A 20,343-nucleotide genomic window follows, 5' to 3' on the forward strand; every position below is an offset into this window, starting at 1 on the left:
TCAACTGGATTCGCTGCTGGGCGCTCTTCCACCTCGCTGAAAGACATACAACGCTTCATCCTTGCCCGCAAAGCTTGGCAGGGGAATCTGCACCACCTTTGTCCACTCCGGCTGCTCTCGCTCCATGTACACGTCCATCGTCATGCTCTTAAAGCCCGTGTATCCATTGCCGTTCTGCGTCCCGACGACTGCCAGCGTGTCGCCCTGGAAGGCGTCGACGAGGCCCCTGGTGAAGCCGCCCTCGGTGCCTCCGCCGACGCCTCCGCCGACAACGGGATACACCAGCAGCAGCACCATGTCTCTGCCGCCGTCCCTCCTCCGTAGCCACTTGACGCCGTCCATGACGACCGTGTCGTCGACCCAGTTGACCCTCCACTCGCTCTGCATGTTATCCACCGGGTAGACCGTCAGCCCATACCGCCGCAGCAGAAACGTCCAGTACCCGTTGCCCGAGCCCATGTCCACGACCGGCCGGCCGTCCGCCAGGAGGCGCAGCACCTCGAGGCCCTCGTGCGACGGCGTCGCGCAGCCAAAGTGGTGCATCAGGATGGGCAGCACATGGTGGCTCGTCGCCACCCGCTCCGACGAGGCGCACGGCCCGCACCACTCGAGGTTGCGGCACGACCACGCCCAGAAATCAAACGACGGGTTCTGGCTCGGCGGCTGCTTGCACTTGGGGACGGTCAGCCGCGGGGCCAGCGCAGGGTGCACGTATCGCTTCTCGGCCAGGTGCGCTGCGGCCTCGGACCGGATCGACGCCTTCTTCGCGTTGGTGCCAAAGTTCTTGAGCGCAGAGGCCGTGGCCGTGGCCGGGTCGAAGATGGCAATGTATGCCTCGATGTCTGGTGGCGGTGGCGGCTCTCTCTGCGGCGCGTCACCGAGTCTTTGCTTTCAGCTCATGTATCCCATCGCAGTTGCATGCGTTTACTATGCCAAAGCAGAAGCTGAGCAGAGAAAAGCAAAGCAAAGCAAAGCAGGGGAGAGAAAGAGACGGGTTTCTATCTTACAGCTGTGCCGTCCTCGCCGCGATACCAAGCGTGCAGCCCGTTGACTCCGCCCAGCCCGACGACGTGCTGCACCTCGGCCAGCGTGACACTCGTCATGGCATGATACGTAAAGGTGTCCCTCTCGGGGAGGCCAAGCAGGACGCGGCTGGCGTTGTACAGGTCGTTTGCCGCCAACAGCTCGCGGGCCTGCTGCAGCCTCGGGAGGTCCTGGATGACTTCATCTGGGACGAAGGACGGGCTCCCAGCGCAGCGAGGGGGTTTCGTGGTCCGCGACATGCGGTGAGTTGGTGGTGCAAGTTCTTACTTGGTGAGGTGGACGGATGAAATGTGTCGTACGCGGGAGCGAGTCTGCAGTTGAGGATGGTGGCAATTTGAGAAGAAGCCATGAGCCAGCGCTGTCATCACCTCCAGAGCTGCAGTTTAGGTGTGCGAAACGCGGTTAAAAAGTGGGCTCTTGAGCTCATCACGACTCTCATTTTTGACTCCCAAGTCGGATGAGGTGTAAATCTCAACGAGACCAATAAGCAACCCGACTTGTTCTCATGAGGCGCTCAGCTACAAAGTATAGGGTAGGTGTTGATATAATTTCCTGGAGTGAGACGGTGAATTGAGGCGTGGCAAGTTGAAGTGAAATGAGATGAGGATTGCGATGAAGCCGGTGAGCTCATTCATTCATTACTCATCTCACATTCGCTCGACTGGCTCAACTCGCTCATTCACTAACCTGGTGGTCAAGTCTGTTGGCTGGATCCGCCGCCAACTGGACATCCCCCACCAACAGCAAAGACGAACCAGTTACAATAATGAGCACGAGAATGCCCGCGTTGACTTGTTGGACTTTAACCATGGACAGTGTAACATTTCATGACCGAGCGAGTGATTTCGATCGTTGGACGGGACATCGCAGCCGAGTCGAGCTTGCTTCGGTCAGGCCTCGTGAGTGGATGGATCGTGCTTGGGCTTCTTCGATTCTTCCGCAGGAACAAGGCCTCCCTGGTTGGTTGACCATGAATTAAGGTAGCTTGTCTGAATGGATGCATCCACGCTTGTAGCAGACGAAGTGCATCGAGTTGGCGCCTCACAGTCTGTCATGTGTTGGTACCATGGCCTCTCTTCCAGTCACAATTGGAGCCATCTCCGTCCGTCGTACCGGTGAAACGCCCGATTACGGCATTCATCAACAGACACCTCAGCCTTTCCCTCTCCTCCTCTCACACAATCTTTTCCAACATGCTGTTGGCACTGCACCAGCATCTCCAGCACGGATCATCAATCTAGTGGTCATGCATGGGCGCCAATTCGAGTGCCACAGACCATAACCCCCTCTACTCCCTTCGCATCAACTGTCCATTTCCCTCCAACCTTCACCCTGCGTCGACGCCTTTTCAGCTGGCACTGCTTTTGCTCTTTCAGTCCTCTCAATCGGCGCCTACCAGTATTATCAGGCACCCTGTTGCTTTCGAGCTGTTAGCGGCTCAGCTCGGAAGCCTTCCGGTCTGCTAATGCAAGGCGAGCCGTGATCCGCCCTCATCCTGTCTGTTCCCTCTGCCTTGCCGTCTCGGTCGACACTCTGCAACGAAAAGGAACGAGAAAATAACCAGAAAAGCCCCAAGGTCTTCGTCTGAATCACATACTCGTCAGATTGCATAGTACTCTCAGGATCCATATATCCAATGTCTATTGTTCAATTCCCCCTTACAGTCCTTCCTTGAGTCGCACACCATCACACACCCCGGCATCCCGCAGCTGAAGCTCCAATCTCGCCCTCCAGCGAGGCGCGCATAAGAAACTTTTCACACACATACAGTACATCGGCTTACAGGGACCAGCAAAATCTTTTCGCCGAGACATTGTTTGCGGCCCTCATCAGCATCTGCCCGAATGCAGAGAGAAACTTTGCGTGTTTTACCCAATGCCGTGACGAGGTAAAATACACGTTCGGGCGCATCATAACCGTCCGACTTGAAAACTCCACGGCTTAGCCACGAATAAGCGATAGTTCGTGCTTCTTCACGCAGCCGCATCATCATTATCTTCATCATATCTCGCTGGCTTCTTCCTCCTCCTCCCCCTTCCCCCTACTGATTTTACCAACCTTACCACAGTGGTGCTCATCGATCTCATCTCGATTGGCCATGGATCGTCCTCCGCAGGATGCCCTGAACACGTCGGCTCGTTGTGCGATACCGAGTCCTTCTAGCAATGACACGATGAGCGCTGCCGGCCAGTCAGCCAGCTCCTCAACGCCGAGCAACAGCACCGTCGACAATACCACATGCGGTACCTCACACCAAGAGTTGAGACCTCCATATCATGCCCCTTCACAGGTCCATCATCACCTCAACTATGCACAAGGTCCCTCACAAACACAGGACACCAGACGAGAATCAACGGACGCGTCATATGGAGAGAGACACGAAGACGCTTATGGCAACGTCAACATCACCGCCCCCCCTATCAACTCGAGCAAGAAGCCCGAAGCACAGCTGGTAGAGAGCTGCCCAGAACAGCCCACGCCATCCGCCCGTCTCCACGGGCCAATGTCTATAGCGTCCCTCCTGACTCACCCCAACGGCGTCTCCATCTTCCCCGAGCTCTCCGCCTCGGAGCAGTACGAGCTCTCCCGCGAAGCCCTCGAGGAGGCCGAGGAGGCCATCGTCGCCGACAGCGCCGAGAGCGTCCACGGCGGAGTCAGCGATTCTGCCTCGGATGCCGGCTACGACAGCGACGGCGTCAGCTCCGCCAGCACGTCCGTCATGTCCTCGGTCCGCGACTACATGTACGAAAACGGCCGGCGGTATCATCGCTTCCGCGAGGGCAGCTACAACTTCCCCAACGACGACGTCGAGCAGGAGAGGGAGGACATGAAGCACGCCATGGTCAAGCTTTTGTGCAGCCAGAAACTGCACTTTGCCCCCATTGGTGACAATCCACAGGAGATTCTCGATATCGGGACCGGGACGGGGATCTGGACGATCGAAAGTGAGTGTTCGCCCTGGCCAACCCCATCTTCCTTTGCTCTCCGGACGGCATGTTCACCTCCTGATCAACTGCTAGTGGGAGACCGATTCTCCAGCGCTCATATCCTGGGAATCGATCTGTCGCCTATTCAGCCCGATTGGCTGCCACCCAACGTCCGCTTCATGGTCGACGACGTGGAATCGCCATGGCTGCATCCCCGAAACCACTTTGACTACATCCATTCGCGGCACACGGTCATGGCCATCCGAGACTGGGACAAGCTCCTCCGAACAGCCCTGGAGTAAGCCCTGACCAACCCCCTTGTTCCTTAACGATCATCTACTGACCAGCATATCGAGTTCCAGCCATCTCAAGTACGGCGGCTGGATCGAGCTGCAGGAAATCCACCACACCCCACGAAGCGCCCTCGCGGGCGGCACCGGCGAAATGCCCCCCGACCACCCCGTCGCCCGCTTCTGGAAGCACGTCACGGACGGCCTGGCCGCCCTGGGCGTCGACCTCGACGCCGTCGCAGACGCCAAGCTCTCCGACGCGATGCGCCGCGCCGGCTACGCAAACGTCACCGAGCGCGTCCTCCACGTCCCCATCGGCACCTGGCCCAAGAACAAGGTCCTCAAGACCGTCGGCCTCTACTGGCGCACCATCCTGCTCGACGGCCTGCAGGCCATTGCCCTGGGCCCCCTGACGCGGGGCCTCGGATGGAACCGCGAGCAGGTCGAGATGCTCCTCATCGAGGTCAGGCAGGCCTACTTTGACAATACTCCGCTCATGTACATGCCGTTTCACATCATTTACGCACAGAAGGCGTAAAGGAGGTCCAAAGCGTGGTGTGCGGGGAGCCGCGGTGCGCAAAATTTGACGGGAAGAGACATGCCAGTTGGCATCTTGGATGCAAGGTGCCTAGTGGAAACAGTCTGTCTCACCGCACTGAGATACATATGTGCTTTCATCAGTTGATCTCCCAAAAGGTTGTACAAATTTATCGAAATCTACGAGAGGCATATTATCACAAGCATATGAGTCTGGAAAAGAGGTTCACCCATGTTTCTTATGCCCAACGTGGTGCACTGTCTGGATACTCCTCATGTCTTCTCTCAATGACAACTCACGATACTTGGTACGACCGCTCCATAACTATGCACAGCAGACGCGCTGTTCTGCAGCACAAGGCCACTGGGGGAGGAGTTCCGCGTCTTTATCCCGGTGAACACGGCATGTTCACTCTCTCTCAGCATCAAGTCAGGATGGCGGGAGTCGGGGCTACTATCGGATCACGATGCTTAAGCGCAGCCGTGTATACGAATTGGCCAACGAGAAGACTCATCCGTGATCCACCTGCATCTCGGGAGGTAGCAGAGAGCATCACGTCTGAGACCTTTGGCGGTGAAGGCCTGCATCCTGGCCGCATATCTAGCCACAGCCCGTGGTGATGTCAAGCTGCACGCCGCTTTGCTTGGGGAGAGCGACGTGCACATACTACTGGTACTGCTCCACTTCATCGATGACAGCAAACCTGTCTCACAAAACGGCTTGGTAGGGTCTGAACGAAGCATCTCGTCCGGGCTATTGGACCCTCCCGGCATTTCTCACTTGGACAGTGGCGTCGGCGACCAGCCCCTGGTGGCGGTCTGATCAGGGCTCTGGCGATATAGTACGCTGGACACTCTGGTGCGGACGGCGATGTTGCGGATGCAAGGGCTCAGAAGCTGAAAAGATAGCGGCAGGAGAAAATGACATGTAGCAATAGGCGAGGAACTTGTTACAGTAGTAGTCGGCGATGTCTCGATGCGCTTGATGACGAGCATCCAAGTGCCACGCTACTTCACTAGGCCGCGGTGGTTGTTGATAATAGAGCCAGCTATCCGTTATTCGCCCCCGGGTTTCTGGAAGTTAGTGACTGGTTATGGATTGAGGGGAGCTGGAAGCACTCATCGTGAGATGGTGACGACGGCCCACGAAGATGAAGGAGACGCATGCTGGGGTTGGCGTTTGGTCCGCGCTTTGCTTCGCATGTGAAAATAGGGCAAAGCAGGGAGAACAAGGCTGTGGAGAGAAAGACATTAGAATATCCATAGACCGGTCTGGTGGCTTCAGGCCGTGTCGGTTTCAGACCACGGTGCATTATTAGCCTGACGGCGTTCTAAGATTGTTGGCATGAGTATTAACCCCTGGAGCAAGACTGTATGTTCTTTGGCCGAGGCCATCCTATTGCTCATGCGATTGTCGGAATTTGTAATCCCTACGGCGTTCGTTTCGTTGTTGGTTCTGAAGTCTTCAGTGGAGGCTACGGATATATCTTCCCACTACGGCTAAAGAACTGCGTACATGAACTGATCTGATGGCCTGCGATTGGACATTGGCCAGCTAGGACTGGAGAAAATGTGACGGGCATTTTGGCAACGGTTTCTTTATGTATAAATCCCTCCATTTGCATGCACCTCTGCAGTATTGAGTGTGCTCCGCATGACAGTCCCAGCACTAATAGCACGATGCTCCCCTCTTCTTTGGACTTGGATGGCCCGTCAACCCGGAGACTATCATGCCGCTCTCTCGCCCTGTCGGGTATCGGGGAGTCGGACGCCGTCCATGGACCAGGGGTGTCTTAGCCTGCGGCTCCTGCGTCGATCGACCCGGTTCCATGACGGCTTGGATGCGGAGAGCGGCTGGCCATTGGGACGGATACGGAATATGGAGCACGCAGTTACGTGAGTCGTGGCCGTCGCAAGCAGCAGTATCGCAGTATGAAGTAGAGTAGTGAGTTGTATTGCCGGTCGGTTGGTGCAAAAGAGCGGCAGCTGAGTCCTCTGGGATGCGGGTTGGTTTAATTTGCTGTGAGCTGTCCGTGTCTTTGGGAGCGATTTGCACTGATCGCTTTTCAACCCTTGTCTTGCCCGGCCCTCTTCTATTTCTTCTTGGTTTTCCATCTTCTTGAGTCCCGCTTTCGCTGTCGCTCCTCTTTCTCTCCGCCGCTGTATCGGATTGCTTGAGCCGCGAGACCGACGACGACGGCAATAGCAGCAACAGCACACAGCAAAGGCTCAGATCAACAATTCTGCCTGAAGCAGCAACAAGACAGGGGAGAAAGAGAATCGGCGTCAAGGGAGACTTGACGGAAACTACCTGAATACGACACATCCAATCATCTCGCTGCTTCCCCTTTACGCAAGAGGGACCAGACCTCTTTCCACTTTTGGCGGTGATATTGCTGGTGCGGAAGGAACTTCAGGCAGACCTGCCAAGAAACGGTATGTGCATTTTAGGTACTTCATCTTGTTCTTCTGAACATCATTCTGCTTCACATTGGCTTTGATTCGACTTCGAACCTCCTCTGTGGAATGTCGAGAACGTTGCATCAACCCCAGTCTGCATGCCTTGTAGCCCGGCGAATACCGTCTGGTCGAATGGGAACGGGAAACCAAAGAAGTGGACGGTTCAAGTGACTATCCAGGACTGCTGGCACGAACGGGTCTCTCAGGGGCTCGTCCACCTTGATATGGCCTGTTCTGCAGAATACACATTTGGCTGTCCCACAAGATGGCTTGATCGTGGGTTCCGGCATACGTGGAGCACTCGACCTTGCACTCGCGTTACGGACTTCCATTCTCTCGCGACTGCGGACTTGCTTCTCAGGAGCGTCTATGAGACAAGAGGTGCATCTGATATGCAGGTTCACAGAAGGCGCAAGAGCACCTCCTCGACAACCACCCCACGGAGCTTCGGTGTCCTCGGTGATTGGATTGGTATATTGGATATCAATGCCACCAATGCCTCAATGGGGCAAGTCGAAGATCGCCAAGGGCCATGGCCAAGTTGATTGCATCAATGCCCCGGACTCGCGATGACCCCTATACGGATCTCATAGCTTCCGGCTTCCGACAAGACGGACTGGCAGGAGTCTGGCCTGACAGTCTTCCTTGCTGCTCAATGCCTCGCTGCTTCGATCCTTCATCGGGGCCGACGCATGTCGAGTGTCGGGTTACACTGAGAAGGACACCTGACAAAGCGCTATGATTACAGATCAGTTGCGATTCTCGACGGGCAAATCTATAAGATCCTTCATCATTGCCTTTGCAACTTGCAATTCTTCTCATCACCATCCTTGTTCTTTCATTAATCGGGATTCTAGCTTCCTTTACGTATAGCACCCTTCCGCCCATCCCACCTTTTGTCTCCAATGGCCAAGCTCACAGTCCCGTCGTTGCTGTCGAGCGAACGCAACGGGTCCGGGTCGAACACGGACGTCGACAAGCAAAAGCTCAATCAGCTGTCTCTCTCTGGCCCAACTGGGTCTATGAGGAAGGAGGGAGAGTCAGACGGAGCAACCAAGGTAGATTCTCCAGAGTCTCGGATGGTTGTGCTGGCCGAGACCATTCGCGTGGAGACCCAGAAACTGCAAGCCTATCTCGAGTCCAACGGTATAGTTCAGCCAAACATCAGCGTAAACGCACCGGACGATTTCCCACCTTTACCCGATGAAGTTCAAAAGAGCAGACAAAAGATCCTTCTCGCTTCCCGAGAACTTACCGACATTGTCAGGGGTCCTCGTGAAACCGTTCGATATGCCGTTTGGAGTGTAAGAGATTTACTGTCGTCCTGTTGTCCTCGTCATGTGCTAACGTAACTCGATAGTATCTGGATACCTTGAGTCTGCAACTCATCAATAGCTATCAGATTGGTACTCAAGTATGCACATCCACTGCTAGAGCGCCGCTGACTGTGATGTAGCCAAACTCGTCCCCTTGGACGCTCCCATTAAACTGACCGAGCTGCAATCCAAGACTCCGCTGGAACCCGTCAACCTTGCCCGTGCTCTACGACACGCCATGACTAACAACATATTCTACGAGCCGTCTCCCGGGTACGTTGGCCATACCGCAAATTCACGGATACTAGCAGAAGATCCTGCTCTTCAAGCATGGATTGGCTTTAATTCGGAGGACGCCTTTCCTGCTGCTGGTCATGTACTGCAAGCCTTGAAAGACCATCCCGAAGCAACCTCGAGCACCTACACAGGATTCAACTATGCTTTCGGCACGGTGGGCGAGGAACCCATGTTTTCAACCCTTGGTAAAGATCCGGCCAGAGCAAAGCGATTTGCCCAAGCGATGCACAGTTTTTCCTTTGGAGAGGGCTATGAAGTCAGTTACCTTGTCGACAATTATGACCTTTCCGAGGTGAATGAGCGCGGAGGCATATTTATCGATATTGGCGGTAGTCACGGCTTCGTATCCGTCGAGCTGGCCAAAAGGTGGAACAACATGAAGTTCATCGTGGAAGATCTGCCAAAGACCATAGAGACTGCTCCACAGCCTATCTGCGATGACAAGGCTGTGGCAGATAGAATCTCATTACGTGCCCACGATTTCTTCCAGGAGCAACCGGTGAAGGGTGCAGATGGTAAGCTGCTTCTCACTCCTTCTCCCCTGACTCTGTGTCCACGCTCAATTGACTCCAGAAACAATGCTAGTCTACTTCTTCCGGTGGATTCTTCACAATCATTCCAAGCCATACGCTGTTACCATTCTCCGAAATCTTATCCCGGCACTCAAGCCGGGAGCTCGCGTCGTCATCAACGATTACTGTATTCGTGAGCCGGGATCGGAGAACTCATGGGACGAGAAGCTCTTGAGGAACATGGACATGATTATGGGCGCGCTCCTGAATGCGCAGGAGCGAGAGGAAAGGGAGTTTCGCGAGCTGTTTGAAGCAGCCGACCCCAGGTTCAAGTTCAAGGTATGCTCGCACGGTTTCCCTTTGTTTCCCTTTGCCGATACAACAGACTGGCGGTTGCTGACGTTTTGTAGGGAGTCCAAAGGGTTGATGGTTGCAAGATGAGCGTCATCGAGGCAGTGTGGGATGAGTAAGGCGTTCTTGGTTCGCTCGAAAGAGTGAGGGAACGAGCGTCTAATTGTGATGTTGTCTTCAGGGGCTCAATTGCTCCCTTGACGCATGGAGGGAGAACGAGGCTAGGTAGAACTGCACTTTCTTTCGCTAGTAATTGGCAAGCTGTTTCAATTGATCAACGGGATAATAATCGGATGGCGAGAACATACAGCGCCTGAGTCTCACTTAATGTTGAATCCTCAAGATGCTTTATTTTTGCAGTCTCAGTTGGAACTGCAGCCTCGCGTTGAAAGGGGGCCATTTCAGATTTTTCATCACTGTACTCATCCTTCTTAGCACAGATTTACCAGCCATGTCGTCAACAAGAAACCCGCGTAATTGGTTTAGTGGTAAAATTCTCCGTTGCCATCCGCAACGTCGGGGAGCCCTGGGTTCGATTCCCAGATTACGCATATCGATTTCTTTTTTGCCTTTCTTTTTTCCCGCCCTCTTCAATCTCCCCATCTAATCAATACTCTTCCTTCCTGATTACTTTCATTTTGCCTGGGAATCACTACAATTGATGATTGGCTTGAATGAATGGGAAAACTCATCAACTCTCGTCTGCCTACGGAGTGCGTAAGTCGTCTAACAACTCAAGACTACCTACCCAGCAACCGAATAGCTTGCTCGCCTATTTTTCACCCTGTCTCTCAAACCCAGCACCGATTTTTGTTTCCTCCACAACTTCCATGTCCTCACTCCATTTTTGCGTTCTCTATGACTTTCCTGTTGATCAGAACCCCATTTTGCTTCATGGACGTCCGTCCATCTATTTTCGTTCCTCCACAGCCCCTTCTAGTTAACCTCACTTCGTCTTGCCTCCCCCAAATCCTCCCTTCTCCGCAATCATGTCCGCCATATCCGCAATGGACAAGTCACTCAGAATCTCAAACACAGAAACCTGAACGCCGCAGTTATTCAGAATCCAATTTCGAATGGTGACAGCCGCCAGAGAATCCACGCCGTAGGCATTCAGCGACTTCTTCATGTCAATCTCAAAAGGCAGCATGTTCATTGCCTTGGCCAGCATCACAGAGAGCCCGTCGCGGACAATAGCCGAGACCTCGTCAAAGCTTGCGGCTGCCGCCAGCATGGCCCGCATGTATTTGTTGCTTGCGTCGCCGCCGCCGACGAGGAGATTCGGCGGGGCAATGTCCACCAGGTTGAGGTATGAGTAGAGGGCGGTGCGAGTCCAGTATGGATCGGCCGCGTTGATTTGCGCATTCATGCCTCCTGTGCCAACGGCCACGGTGACTTGTGGCGGAAGAGGCACTCCTGGCTCCATCTCTCCCGTAATGGCATGCTTGACAACAGTGAGAAAGTCGTCATGCGGAATGCCAAAGAAGCCGTTGGACCGCAGCGTATCCAGAATATCCTCGTTCTCAGCAAGCATGCCAGCTCCCAAGACTGGGCCGAAATCCAGGGCCACGGCATGCTTCCCCTGCTGCCTGAGATGCCTCGCAAACGAGTCCTGGAAACAGTTGCCCGCAGCGTAGTTGGCCTGTCCGCGGTTGCCAATGATGCCGGACGAACTGGCGAGGAAGATGTGGAAGGGGTCGTGGCCCGCAGCGGATATACCGTGATATAGATTCCAGGAGCCGACTGTCTTCGGCTTGATGGCTGTGTCCCAATCCTCAAAAGTCATGTTACTGAAAACAGAGTCCCTGAGTACTGCAGCACAATGAAAGACGCCGCGAATCGGCGGCATATCGACGGTAATGGCATCCTTGATGACGCGTTCTAAATCAGATTGATTGCAAATGTCCACCGAATAGGCTCGCGCGTCAACTTTTCGTGACTGCAGGCTCTCAAGAAACGACTTTGCTGCATCCGATGACGCGCCAGATCGCGAAACGAAGGCCAAATGTCGGGCGCCGTTCTGTACCAGGAGTTCAGCTATGCTCCGGCCGAGTCCACCGAGACCACCGGCGAGCAAGTATGTTCCTTCTGGGTATAGAGACTCTTGAAGAGGCTTCGTGGTGGTTTCGTTCAGGACGCGGACTGTGCTTGAACCATCCTCAGCCGCGGCCACCGAAACGAGGCCAACTGATGGCGTTTGCTGCAAGTACAGCAGAGCATCTTTCAATGAGCCAATGTCAAACACTTGCTTGCGCCCGGCGGATAAAGACGGCTTGAACTCAATGGTGTGGATGAACTGAATGGCTAGATCAAGGAGTTCTGCCACAAAATCCGGATCCTCTGCAAGGAGTTGATGAAGGTCCCAATTGGCCACAGTCACAGACATCGGAGGCATACGGCTCGAAATCGGACCTGCAGCTTCTCTCGCGAACTGCACGATGCTACCACCTGTCACCATGTCAGTATAGATTCCTTTAAGTCTTGGGAGAGGTACTGTCGCAACTCACATTTTCGAACACAGTCAAACACCTCATCGAACGCTTTCAAGGTCGGATTGTACACACAATCCACGCCATTACCATCTGTGGCCCCCAGTAGCGTGGCCACAAACAATCCAGAATCAGCTTCCAAGATATGATCTTCTGGGACACCCTGCCGTTCCAAAATGTCTCGCTGTACACGGGCATCCGGGCCGACGACGGTAGCAAAGACTTCAGCCCCAAAAGCAATAGCCAAACCAACCGCAACGAGGCCAAAACCACTGGCACCGGTATGAATCAACACCCTGCGGCCTCGCCGAACTCTTCCAACATGGATGATTGCAAAATAGGCGCTGACGAGATAGCTTGGTACAATGGCGGCGTCGACGCGTCTGACAAACCGAGACCGAACCTGCAAGAAGTTGCGAAGCGAGCCTTCAGGAACCAAGGCAGCAACGTTGTCGCCTATAGACAGCCCCTTGACTTGGCTACCAAGCCGAGTAATTCGACCCCTGACGTCGGCTCCCACAGTTGACTTCTGGGACCTTCCAAGGACAGTCTCGAGATCCAGAAGAGATAGATGAGACTCACTGAATGCAATTTCCACTTCGTCTGCTCCTAAATTCCTCCTGTCTGACTTGCTGTAGAACAAATTGTCGTCGTCGATACCCGGGACATCGACTCTGAGCTGAAGAACTTGGTTGCGGTTGAACGGCTCCTGGGAGAATCTCCCAGCCAAAACTTCACCTTCAATGATGCGGTTCATGGATCGCAATGTACTGAGACGGGGAATGTAAATCTTTCCACCTGCTTCGGCAAATTCCGTATCCTGCACAGGCACAAGCTTCGATCCAAACGTCGCATCAAGCAGGGACAAGATGTTGTTAACGACGACAGGATCATCGAGCTTTGAGTCTCCTGCCAAGTCAAACGTGACAATCGAGTTCAGGGGATCTTCGGAAATGAGGGTCCTTGCGAGCCCGTTGATCAGGCCCCCACGCGGGTTGTCACAGCTCATGACGGTTCCCCGAGTGATCCAGAAAACATGGTTCGCGTGGGTAAGAATTCTCCGGAATGTGTCGAAATCGCCTCTCTTCCAGTCAAAAATGGAGTAATCGCGAGACTGGATGCCAGAGAACTCGAGCAGCGAGATGACGGTTCTACCGGAGAGAGCAGACGTATCTTCCAGTACCTTGTCGACAGCCATGAATGAGACGTTGAACGAGACGCTATTTGTTTCCCGAAGGCTTCTGACAGCCTCGAGGAAGTTCTGAACCTCTGTGCCAACTTCTGCTGGAGTAATAACGACGACGGGACTGGTAAAATGAGACAGCTGCGCCTTTCTATGAGCCTTCAAGAGGAGTCCGCCCTCGCCCTCCATGAAGTGCACATCTTGGTCACCCTCTCTCAAAACCTGGTCATCGGCGTTCCTTTGCGTGCTACCATTGCCCTGGGCACCTGGAGTTCGTTTGACTTCGCCAATCTGCTGCTCATTGAACTTTTCTGTGGGGGCGATTTGTATCAGCAGAACACCGCCGTCTTTCACTTTCGTTTCCAGAATGCTCAAGTCCGTCTCCACGTTGTTGCAAGCCACAATCAGGTGGTAGTCGCTTTCGACGGCTGCAATGTCGGAGACTTGTTCCACAAAAGGCTGCAGCGGAGTGTCTCTCGCAGAGGAAAGCAGTCTCGAAGCGACATCACCTCCGTCTCCCTCAAGGATGGTATATCGGAGGAGCTGGAGGGTTGCGTCCGGATCCGGGCTGACTGCTTTCAGAGTTGCCTGCGAGAGCTCGTAACTGCCGCCAACCTGGAGTATCGATAGACCAGAGTACTTGTGAGCCAGAATAGCGACCTGTTCGGTATATGAGCTCGGCCGTGCGAAGATGGCATCTTCTTTCCAGATGACCTGGCTGCAAAGGTTGCGATTGCTAAGCAGGAAACCCCCTTCTTCGGGAGATGGGGCAGGCAATGCGGCCAAGCTCAGGCCTTCAATGACAACGTATGCTTGGGCTATCGATTCCTGCTTCATGAAGATGGTTGCCTCAGCGTTTCGAATGCCAGCCGAACTAACTGACGAGTAGCCGGTGAAATCTGCGCCTGATGCTGCACCTCCCAGGTTTGCGGCCACGTAGAGCCTCTTGATGGAAACAGGAACCATGGGCACCGGCTTGACAGCCAACAGAGTCTGAATCATGGCATCCATAGTGGCCGGGTGCAGAAGGTGTGGGTATTCGAACTTGCAGGGCATTCTGGACTTGGTATCTGGGATCCTGACTCTGCTCACGCAGTGGCCATCGCATGTGCGGACCTCTGCGATATTCTGGAACAAGGGCCCATAGTTCATCCCGACGGAGTCAAGGTGTTCGTAAAGCTGCCGTGGAATGATCGCCTTGTTGCAACTCCTGCTCACAGTCCCAAGGCGGTCCTCGTACGATCGGAAAGCACCCTGCCAGTTTCCCACCTTGTAATGGAAGCGCAGAATACCACTGGCATGTCGCTCCCATGATCGACCTTGAAGTCGAGAGTAAATGGCAAACGATCTCGCTCCAATTTTGCCGTCATCATCCGTACTGGCCAAGTCGTTTCTGATGCTGAGCGATACTTCCAATCCGTAGGCAGTATCGGGGATGGTCATGGCTCTCTCAATGCTCATATCAGTAAGCTCGTAGCCAAGCAGGTTTTCGCAGCCTTTAGCCAACTGCGCTGCTCCCTCCAGTACCATTGCCACTATGCCGGCGGCGGGGTAGACGACCGTCTTCTGTACCTGGTGGTCTTGGATCCATGGGTTTTCCGAGATGCGCAAGAACCCTCGCCACCTTGACTCGAAGGAGGTCATGGAATCCAGAACTCTGGCGCCGATGAGATCCATCCTAGGATACTCCCTCATACGGCTTTCAAGGCTCATCTCAGTCTCGTGCCAGTATGCTTTTCGGTGGTCCCAGGAATACGACGGCAGGTTGGAGAGACACCTCAAAGAATCCTCTCGTTGGCCCTTTGAGACGACGCTCTTCATATTCACAGGATAGCCTTTCGACCACAAAGTACCAAGGAGGTTGAGTAAGGTGATACGACCGTTCAGTCTCCGCTCAAGGGCGGAATGGTACACTGGTCTAGCTGCACTCTTGATCGTGGCGATAACGTCAGTTGTGGGCGAACGGAGAACTGCACTGGGGCTGAGTTCAACCAAAACGTCTGGCTGAGCGTCCACCGGAAGGTTCATGAGCGACTGGACTGCCGCGACATACTGAACTGGAGATACCATGTTCTTTGCCCAGTGCCTGGCATTCAGCTCGCTTCCCCGGATCGGTTTGCCAGTCACAGAAGAGAACATTGTGACTCCTTCGAAGCAATCGTGGGCGGCAACATCTTCAAGAGCGGCAACGTAATCGTCCTCGACAAGCTTCATGTGCGATGAATGATATGCGACTTTGACGTTCAGGATCCTGTTGAATATGTCCTTTTGAGTCAGGTCGCAAGCGATAAACTCAATGGCATCAGATTGTCCAGATATCGTAATCGACCGTGGGCTGTTTATGCAGGCGATTTGTGCAGACTTGTTGATCCTGGCGAGATACGCTGAAGCTTCTTCCGTCGACATTCCAACAACTATCATGCCCCCCTTCAGTTTCGAAGCCCGGAACGGGATGCTCGCAGCGGCCAAGCCACGAAAGTAGGCGATTCTCCACGCGTCGTAACGCGATATGGCCCCCGAGGCATAAGCAGCGGCAATTTCGCCCGAAGAATGTCCCAACACATACCGGGGCTGAACATCGAAAGACTTGAGCAAGTCAATCAAGGCGACTTGCAGAGCAGTTGTTGCGGGCTGTGAGATCTCGGGATCAGATATGCGTGTATCCTCAGCTCCCCTGAGAATCTCCTTCAAAAGGTCGAATCGAGCCCCTAGCCCAACCTGTAAGAAGCAGCTGGCCTCCTTGAGACTGGTGCTGTACACAGGAAAAGACATGAGGTCTTTGCCCATCTCCGCCCATTGGGCGCCCTGCCCACAGAAGATGAAAGCTAGGCTAGATTGCTTCTTGAGTGACGAGCGAGCAACGGAGCTTGTCTTGAAACCATGTATCTTTGCCAGGAGGTCCTTCGCAGACTCAGCCACAATGAATCCTTTCCATTCGAGGTTGGATCGGCGACAGCCAAGGGTATAGGAGTAGTTGCGCAAAGAGTCTCCAATATCGTTTCGAATCGATTCGATAAACTGGGCATGGGACTTCATGACGCGAGAAATACCACCCTTGTCGCTTGCCGAGTAACAAAACAACCGCGCTTCGGGCTTCTCCTCGGTCAAGGCCGCATCAGTTCGTGAAGGTACAATGTCGGTAGAGGAATGATTTGCGTTCAGTCCCTTTGTCGCAAGATAGCCCGGCGCCTCATCTACAACGACATGCGCATTTGTACCACCGAACCCGAAAGAGTTGACACTGACGCGACGAATGCCAGGGATGGGCCAGTCCATTACTTCTGTCGGGACCTGAGGTGAAGTTAGCACACGGCAGACTTGGTGATTGGGGGATATATTTACCTTGACCTTCCAATTCTCAAAGTCGATCTTGGGATTGCCTTTGATGAAGTTGATGTTTGGAGGTACACGGCCCCGTTCCAAAGCTAGGACTCCCTTGATCAAGCCAGCAATTCCAGCTGCACCTTCAAGATGGCCGATGTTCGTCTTGACTGAGCCCACCAGGACGGGATTGTCAACAGTGCGGGCCGACGCAATGGTCTGGGAGATGGCTTGAAGCTCTTGCCAGTCACCTGCCTGTGTTCCCGTGCCATGGCACTCGATGTAGCCGGTCTGGGCGAAATCAAGGCCTGCCGAATCATAGACAGCACGGATATTGGCAACCTGAGCGTCCCCGCTAGGGAAAGTGATTCCTACTGGCCCGTCAGCATATGGCATACATCTCTGTCGAAAGGGTCGAAAATGTTCCTGGGCTTGGCGTACCTTTGGTGCGGCCATCTTGATTCACGCAACTGGCTCTTAAGACCGCGTGAATGGTATCGTTATCACGGATGGCATCTGACAGACGCTTCATGACCACAACCCCAATTCCTTCGCCTCGTCCGTAGCCATTTGCCCGAGAGTCAAACGTAAAGCACTTCCCGTCTGGGCTGAGGAAATTCAACGCCGTCATCGGCAACATAGTCTCGGGAGACAAGATCATGCCGGTACCTGCAGCCAGAGCCTGATGAGAAGGTCAGTCAGTTCCGGACCTTTCAATTTCCACGAATCTTTTTGCATTCTCACCAATGATGCCTCGCCATTTCGAAGGCTCTGAGCAGCCAAGTGGACGGCAACAAGGCTTGAGCTGCAGCCCGTGTCAACCGTCATGCTGGGACCATGCAAATTGTAGAAATACGATATCCGATTGGACATGATGGCAATTCCATTTCCTGTTGCGGCATACTTGGGCCCCCAATTCTGGTCGCGAAGGCTAATGTACTCGTAGTCTAATGTTGCGTAACGTCAGGATATGTATCCCCGAAGGATTTCCGGACAACCGGGTGCGTAGGTTCAAACTTACCTTTCACAAAGGATCCTACGTAGACAGCAGTATCACTGCCATCAATATCCTCTTTTCGAATACCGGCTAGAAGGAATCATCAACGGGTCAATGTTCAATGTCCATACTTTCCTACATCCGGGCCCGTATCCAAAGTCAACATACCATTCTCAAGAGCTTCGTACGAGATCTCGAGAAGCATACGCTGCTGGGGATCAACTGCGTTTGCTTCTTCTGTCGGGATTGAGAAGAACTGTTTCGGTTTGTTAGTATGCAAACGACATAAAAAGATTCTTATGTGCTGAGTTTCCTACTGGAGCATCAAAGACACTGATATCGTCCTTCAAGAAATGCCCTCCCCGGAACGAGAGCTGCTATAGGTCAGCACAGCCGCTCTAGAGGATGCAGAGTTTTGATGAGCAACGTACGCTTCCTAGCCTGTCATTGCTTGGGTGGTAGTAGCCGTCAATGTTGAGACGGTCTTTCGGGAACTCCGACCATTGGGACTCTTTCCGCTCCAGCACATCCCAAAGCTTCTGTGGCGAAGTAGCATCGCCTGGGAACCGCAACGCAAGCCCAACAATGGCGATGTCATCCATATTGGCGACGCCGACGCTCTGGCCCTCTCCTGGTGGTGGCTCACACATAGCGTACCATTCCTAGATGGAAAGCACTTGCTCTCGGTCAGGGTAAACGTACCGGAACTATTCGAGTCGTTGTGTGCGCTTGAGCTAAGCCGGAGTTGCAGAAAGCCAAGCCAAGAAATAGCTGAAGGTACAAACAGAAGCTGCAAGAAGTGTGTTCTCTAGAGGACAGCGATGTAGAATAATAAGAAAGCAGCAGAGCATGGGAGTTGTCGAGTCTTCTTATAGACCGAGAGGACGGTTGACGAGGTCAAGGCCGTTTGCCAACTTGCATTATTCAACCGCCCACTTGCTATTGAGCCAAACGACTGTTGCCTCGCCACGTCAACTACAGTCTAGGCATGATTCCTTGGTACAGTGATGCAGCTCAGTGCCTAAGGGTGATGGCAGTATCAGCCACGGAAAACGGGTCTTCGGAGAGGATATTCAAAGGGAGTCCGTTGTTGGATCAGCCGTGAGGTTTCTATGGAAGGACTGCAAACGGCTTGCAAACGATTAGCTCACTGGCGGCAAACAAACAAACGCGGTGAAGGTCAACCAATGGATTAGAAAGCCGTTCGAAAATTCTTGACGTGAAGCGCATGCAACCTCCCCCTCCCAACTACGTGGCTAGACCGCAGCCTCGAACCGGCAACAGAGCTTGTGGTCGGAAACGGGCCGCGTTGGTGACAATCTTTGCCAAGGCATCGACCCACGGGACAATGGAGAGCTCGGGGAATCCTGCAGGAAGCTGATCCATGCTTTTGCAGTTGAAACAATGGAGCATCGGAGCGCCAAAGACAGGTCGAGGGAATGGCCCCGGGTTTGGTTTGGTTCCCTTCCCTTTGACAAGCCTGTGCGCAACGCGCCCCGCTGGATCTTGGTCACAGGCACTCTCCTGCAAGTAAGAGCCTCGCAGATATTGCCCAAAGGAATGAACTCTTCCCGAGAATGGCATCAGAGGCATCCGATTGACCAATGAGACAAGGCTGTCTTTGTCTCGGGCGGCCGGAAAGACTGGGGAGCTGCACGTTAATGGACTCGGGTTAATTGCTCAGAAACATTGGATGACCTCAACAAAAGCCACTACCGTGACAAATGTAATCCATAAACTCATCTCTGTCCACAGGATGCTGACGGAGACCAACTGGACGGGAGTCTCAAGTCCCTCTTCCACACAGGGAACCGCAGTCTTGGAGGGTTAGATAGTAGTTCCTGGACTACGTCTCTGAGCGGTATGTAGACAACATCACCGCTAGTTTCTTCAGCTTCACTCCCGCCACACTGCAATGTCATCGGGCTGGAACGAAACAGCCCATAGAACCGACGTTATTCAAAATCAGGCTCAACAGTAGGACTTGAGGGCCTCCAATCGTCTGTTCAAGCCGCAGTATAGTGAAAATTCCGCTGTATACCTAGACGGTGAACAAACGCTCGGGTACACATATAGCCTTGGTGTTAGCTGACCGAAATTGGGGGTAACGAAATTAGAGAACACAGGGCCGAATTGCTTTAGAGAAAAGAGCAAGAGATGTGCAACAGCTTTTGAAAAGGGGTGAAAGCATTCTGTGATAGGGAGCGAATATACGGTCTGAGCCACTTCCTCTTTCTTCTGAAAGGCGTTCGTGGGATCTTTCTTTCAACGTCCACTTCTGGTACACGCATGACCCGAGACGGTGCGTCAAAGGGATCAGTTGTGACCAAGTTCCCGTGAAGATATCTCTCGATATGAAGTGGATGAATACTTACAAGAGGGAGGGAGAAGGCATCGAATACCACGAACTGGCATGGGTGTGGCTTGCGTGTAAGCGCCGAGATCACGCAGAAACGGAGAAGACGAACTCTAGGCCCTGTGATGGTCACGGCATGGAAACGGTACCGGTGGTAGAAGGCAATTCAAGCCGGGGACTGCACCGGAAACTGAAGCTCTTCAAGGTTAGCTTGGAAGCGATCTTAAAATTAGACACGGAATGAAGCATCGATCACGCAGTTC

The 20,343-nt window shown here is 53.6% G+C and overlaps 4 protein-coding genes across 4 annotated transcripts; 2 read left to right on the forward strand and 2 right to left on the reverse strand.

Moving 5' to 3' along the window:
• On the reverse strand, nt 1-1,306 carry CCMA1212_007124 (uncharacterized protein; the record flags this gene model as incomplete). Its single annotated transcript, XM_073704301.1, has 2 exons — nt 1,008-1,306; nt 1-864 (listed from the first exon to the last, which is right to left on the reverse strand). The coding sequence occupies exons 1-2, from the start codon at nt 1,281-1,283 to the stop codon at nt 1-3; spliced, it is 1,140 nt and encodes a 379-aa protein (XP_073557136.1). The 5' UTR covers nt 1,284-1,306.
• Nucleotides 1,307-3,142: 1,836 nt separating this feature from the next.
• CCMA1212_007125 (Secondary metabolism regulator LAE1) lies at nt 3,143-4,799 on the forward strand (the record flags this gene model as incomplete). Its single annotated transcript, XM_073704302.1, has 3 exons — nt 3,143-3,989; nt 4,065-4,269; nt 4,334-4,799. 3 exons carry the CDS (start codon nt 3,143-3,145, stop codon nt 4,797-4,799), a joined length of 1,518 nt encoding a protein of 505 aa, XP_073557137.1.
• Nucleotides 4,800-8,163: 3,364 nt separating this feature from the next.
• On the forward strand, nt 8,164-9,853 carry CCMA1212_007126 (O-methyltransferase gsfB; the record flags this gene model as incomplete). The annotated part of the gene is made up of 5 exons (XM_073704303.1): nt 8,164-8,562; nt 8,619-8,664; nt 8,715-9,386; nt 9,457-9,722; nt 9,794-9,853. The coding sequence occupies 5 exons, from the start codon at nt 8,164-8,166 to the stop codon at nt 9,851-9,853; spliced, it is 1,443 nt and encodes a 480-aa protein (XP_073557135.1).
• An 827-nt stretch (nt 9,854-10,680) lies between these two features.
• On the reverse strand, nt 10,681-18,374 carry CCMA1212_007128 (Compactin diketide synthase mokB; the record flags this gene model as incomplete). The annotated part of the gene is made up of 9 exons (XM_073704304.1): nt 10,681-12,182; nt 12,242-16,697; nt 16,749-17,098; nt 17,169-17,409; nt 17,472-17,674; nt 17,749-17,814; nt 17,893-17,980; nt 18,042-18,098; nt 18,156-18,374. The coding sequence occupies 9 exons, from the start codon at nt 18,372-18,374 to the stop codon at nt 10,681-10,683; spliced, it is 7,182 nt and encodes a 2,393-aa protein (XP_073557141.1).
• Nucleotides 18,375-20,343: the final 1,969 nt, after the last annotated feature.

Source organism: Trichoderma ghanense (assembly GCF_004382785.1).
Source record: "Trichoderma ghanense strain CCMA-1212 chromosome Unknown scaffold_9, whole genome shotgun sequence".
Classification (NCBI taxonomy): domain Eukaryota; kingdom Fungi; phylum Ascomycota; class Sordariomycetes; order Hypocreales; family Hypocreaceae; genus Trichoderma; species Trichoderma ghanense.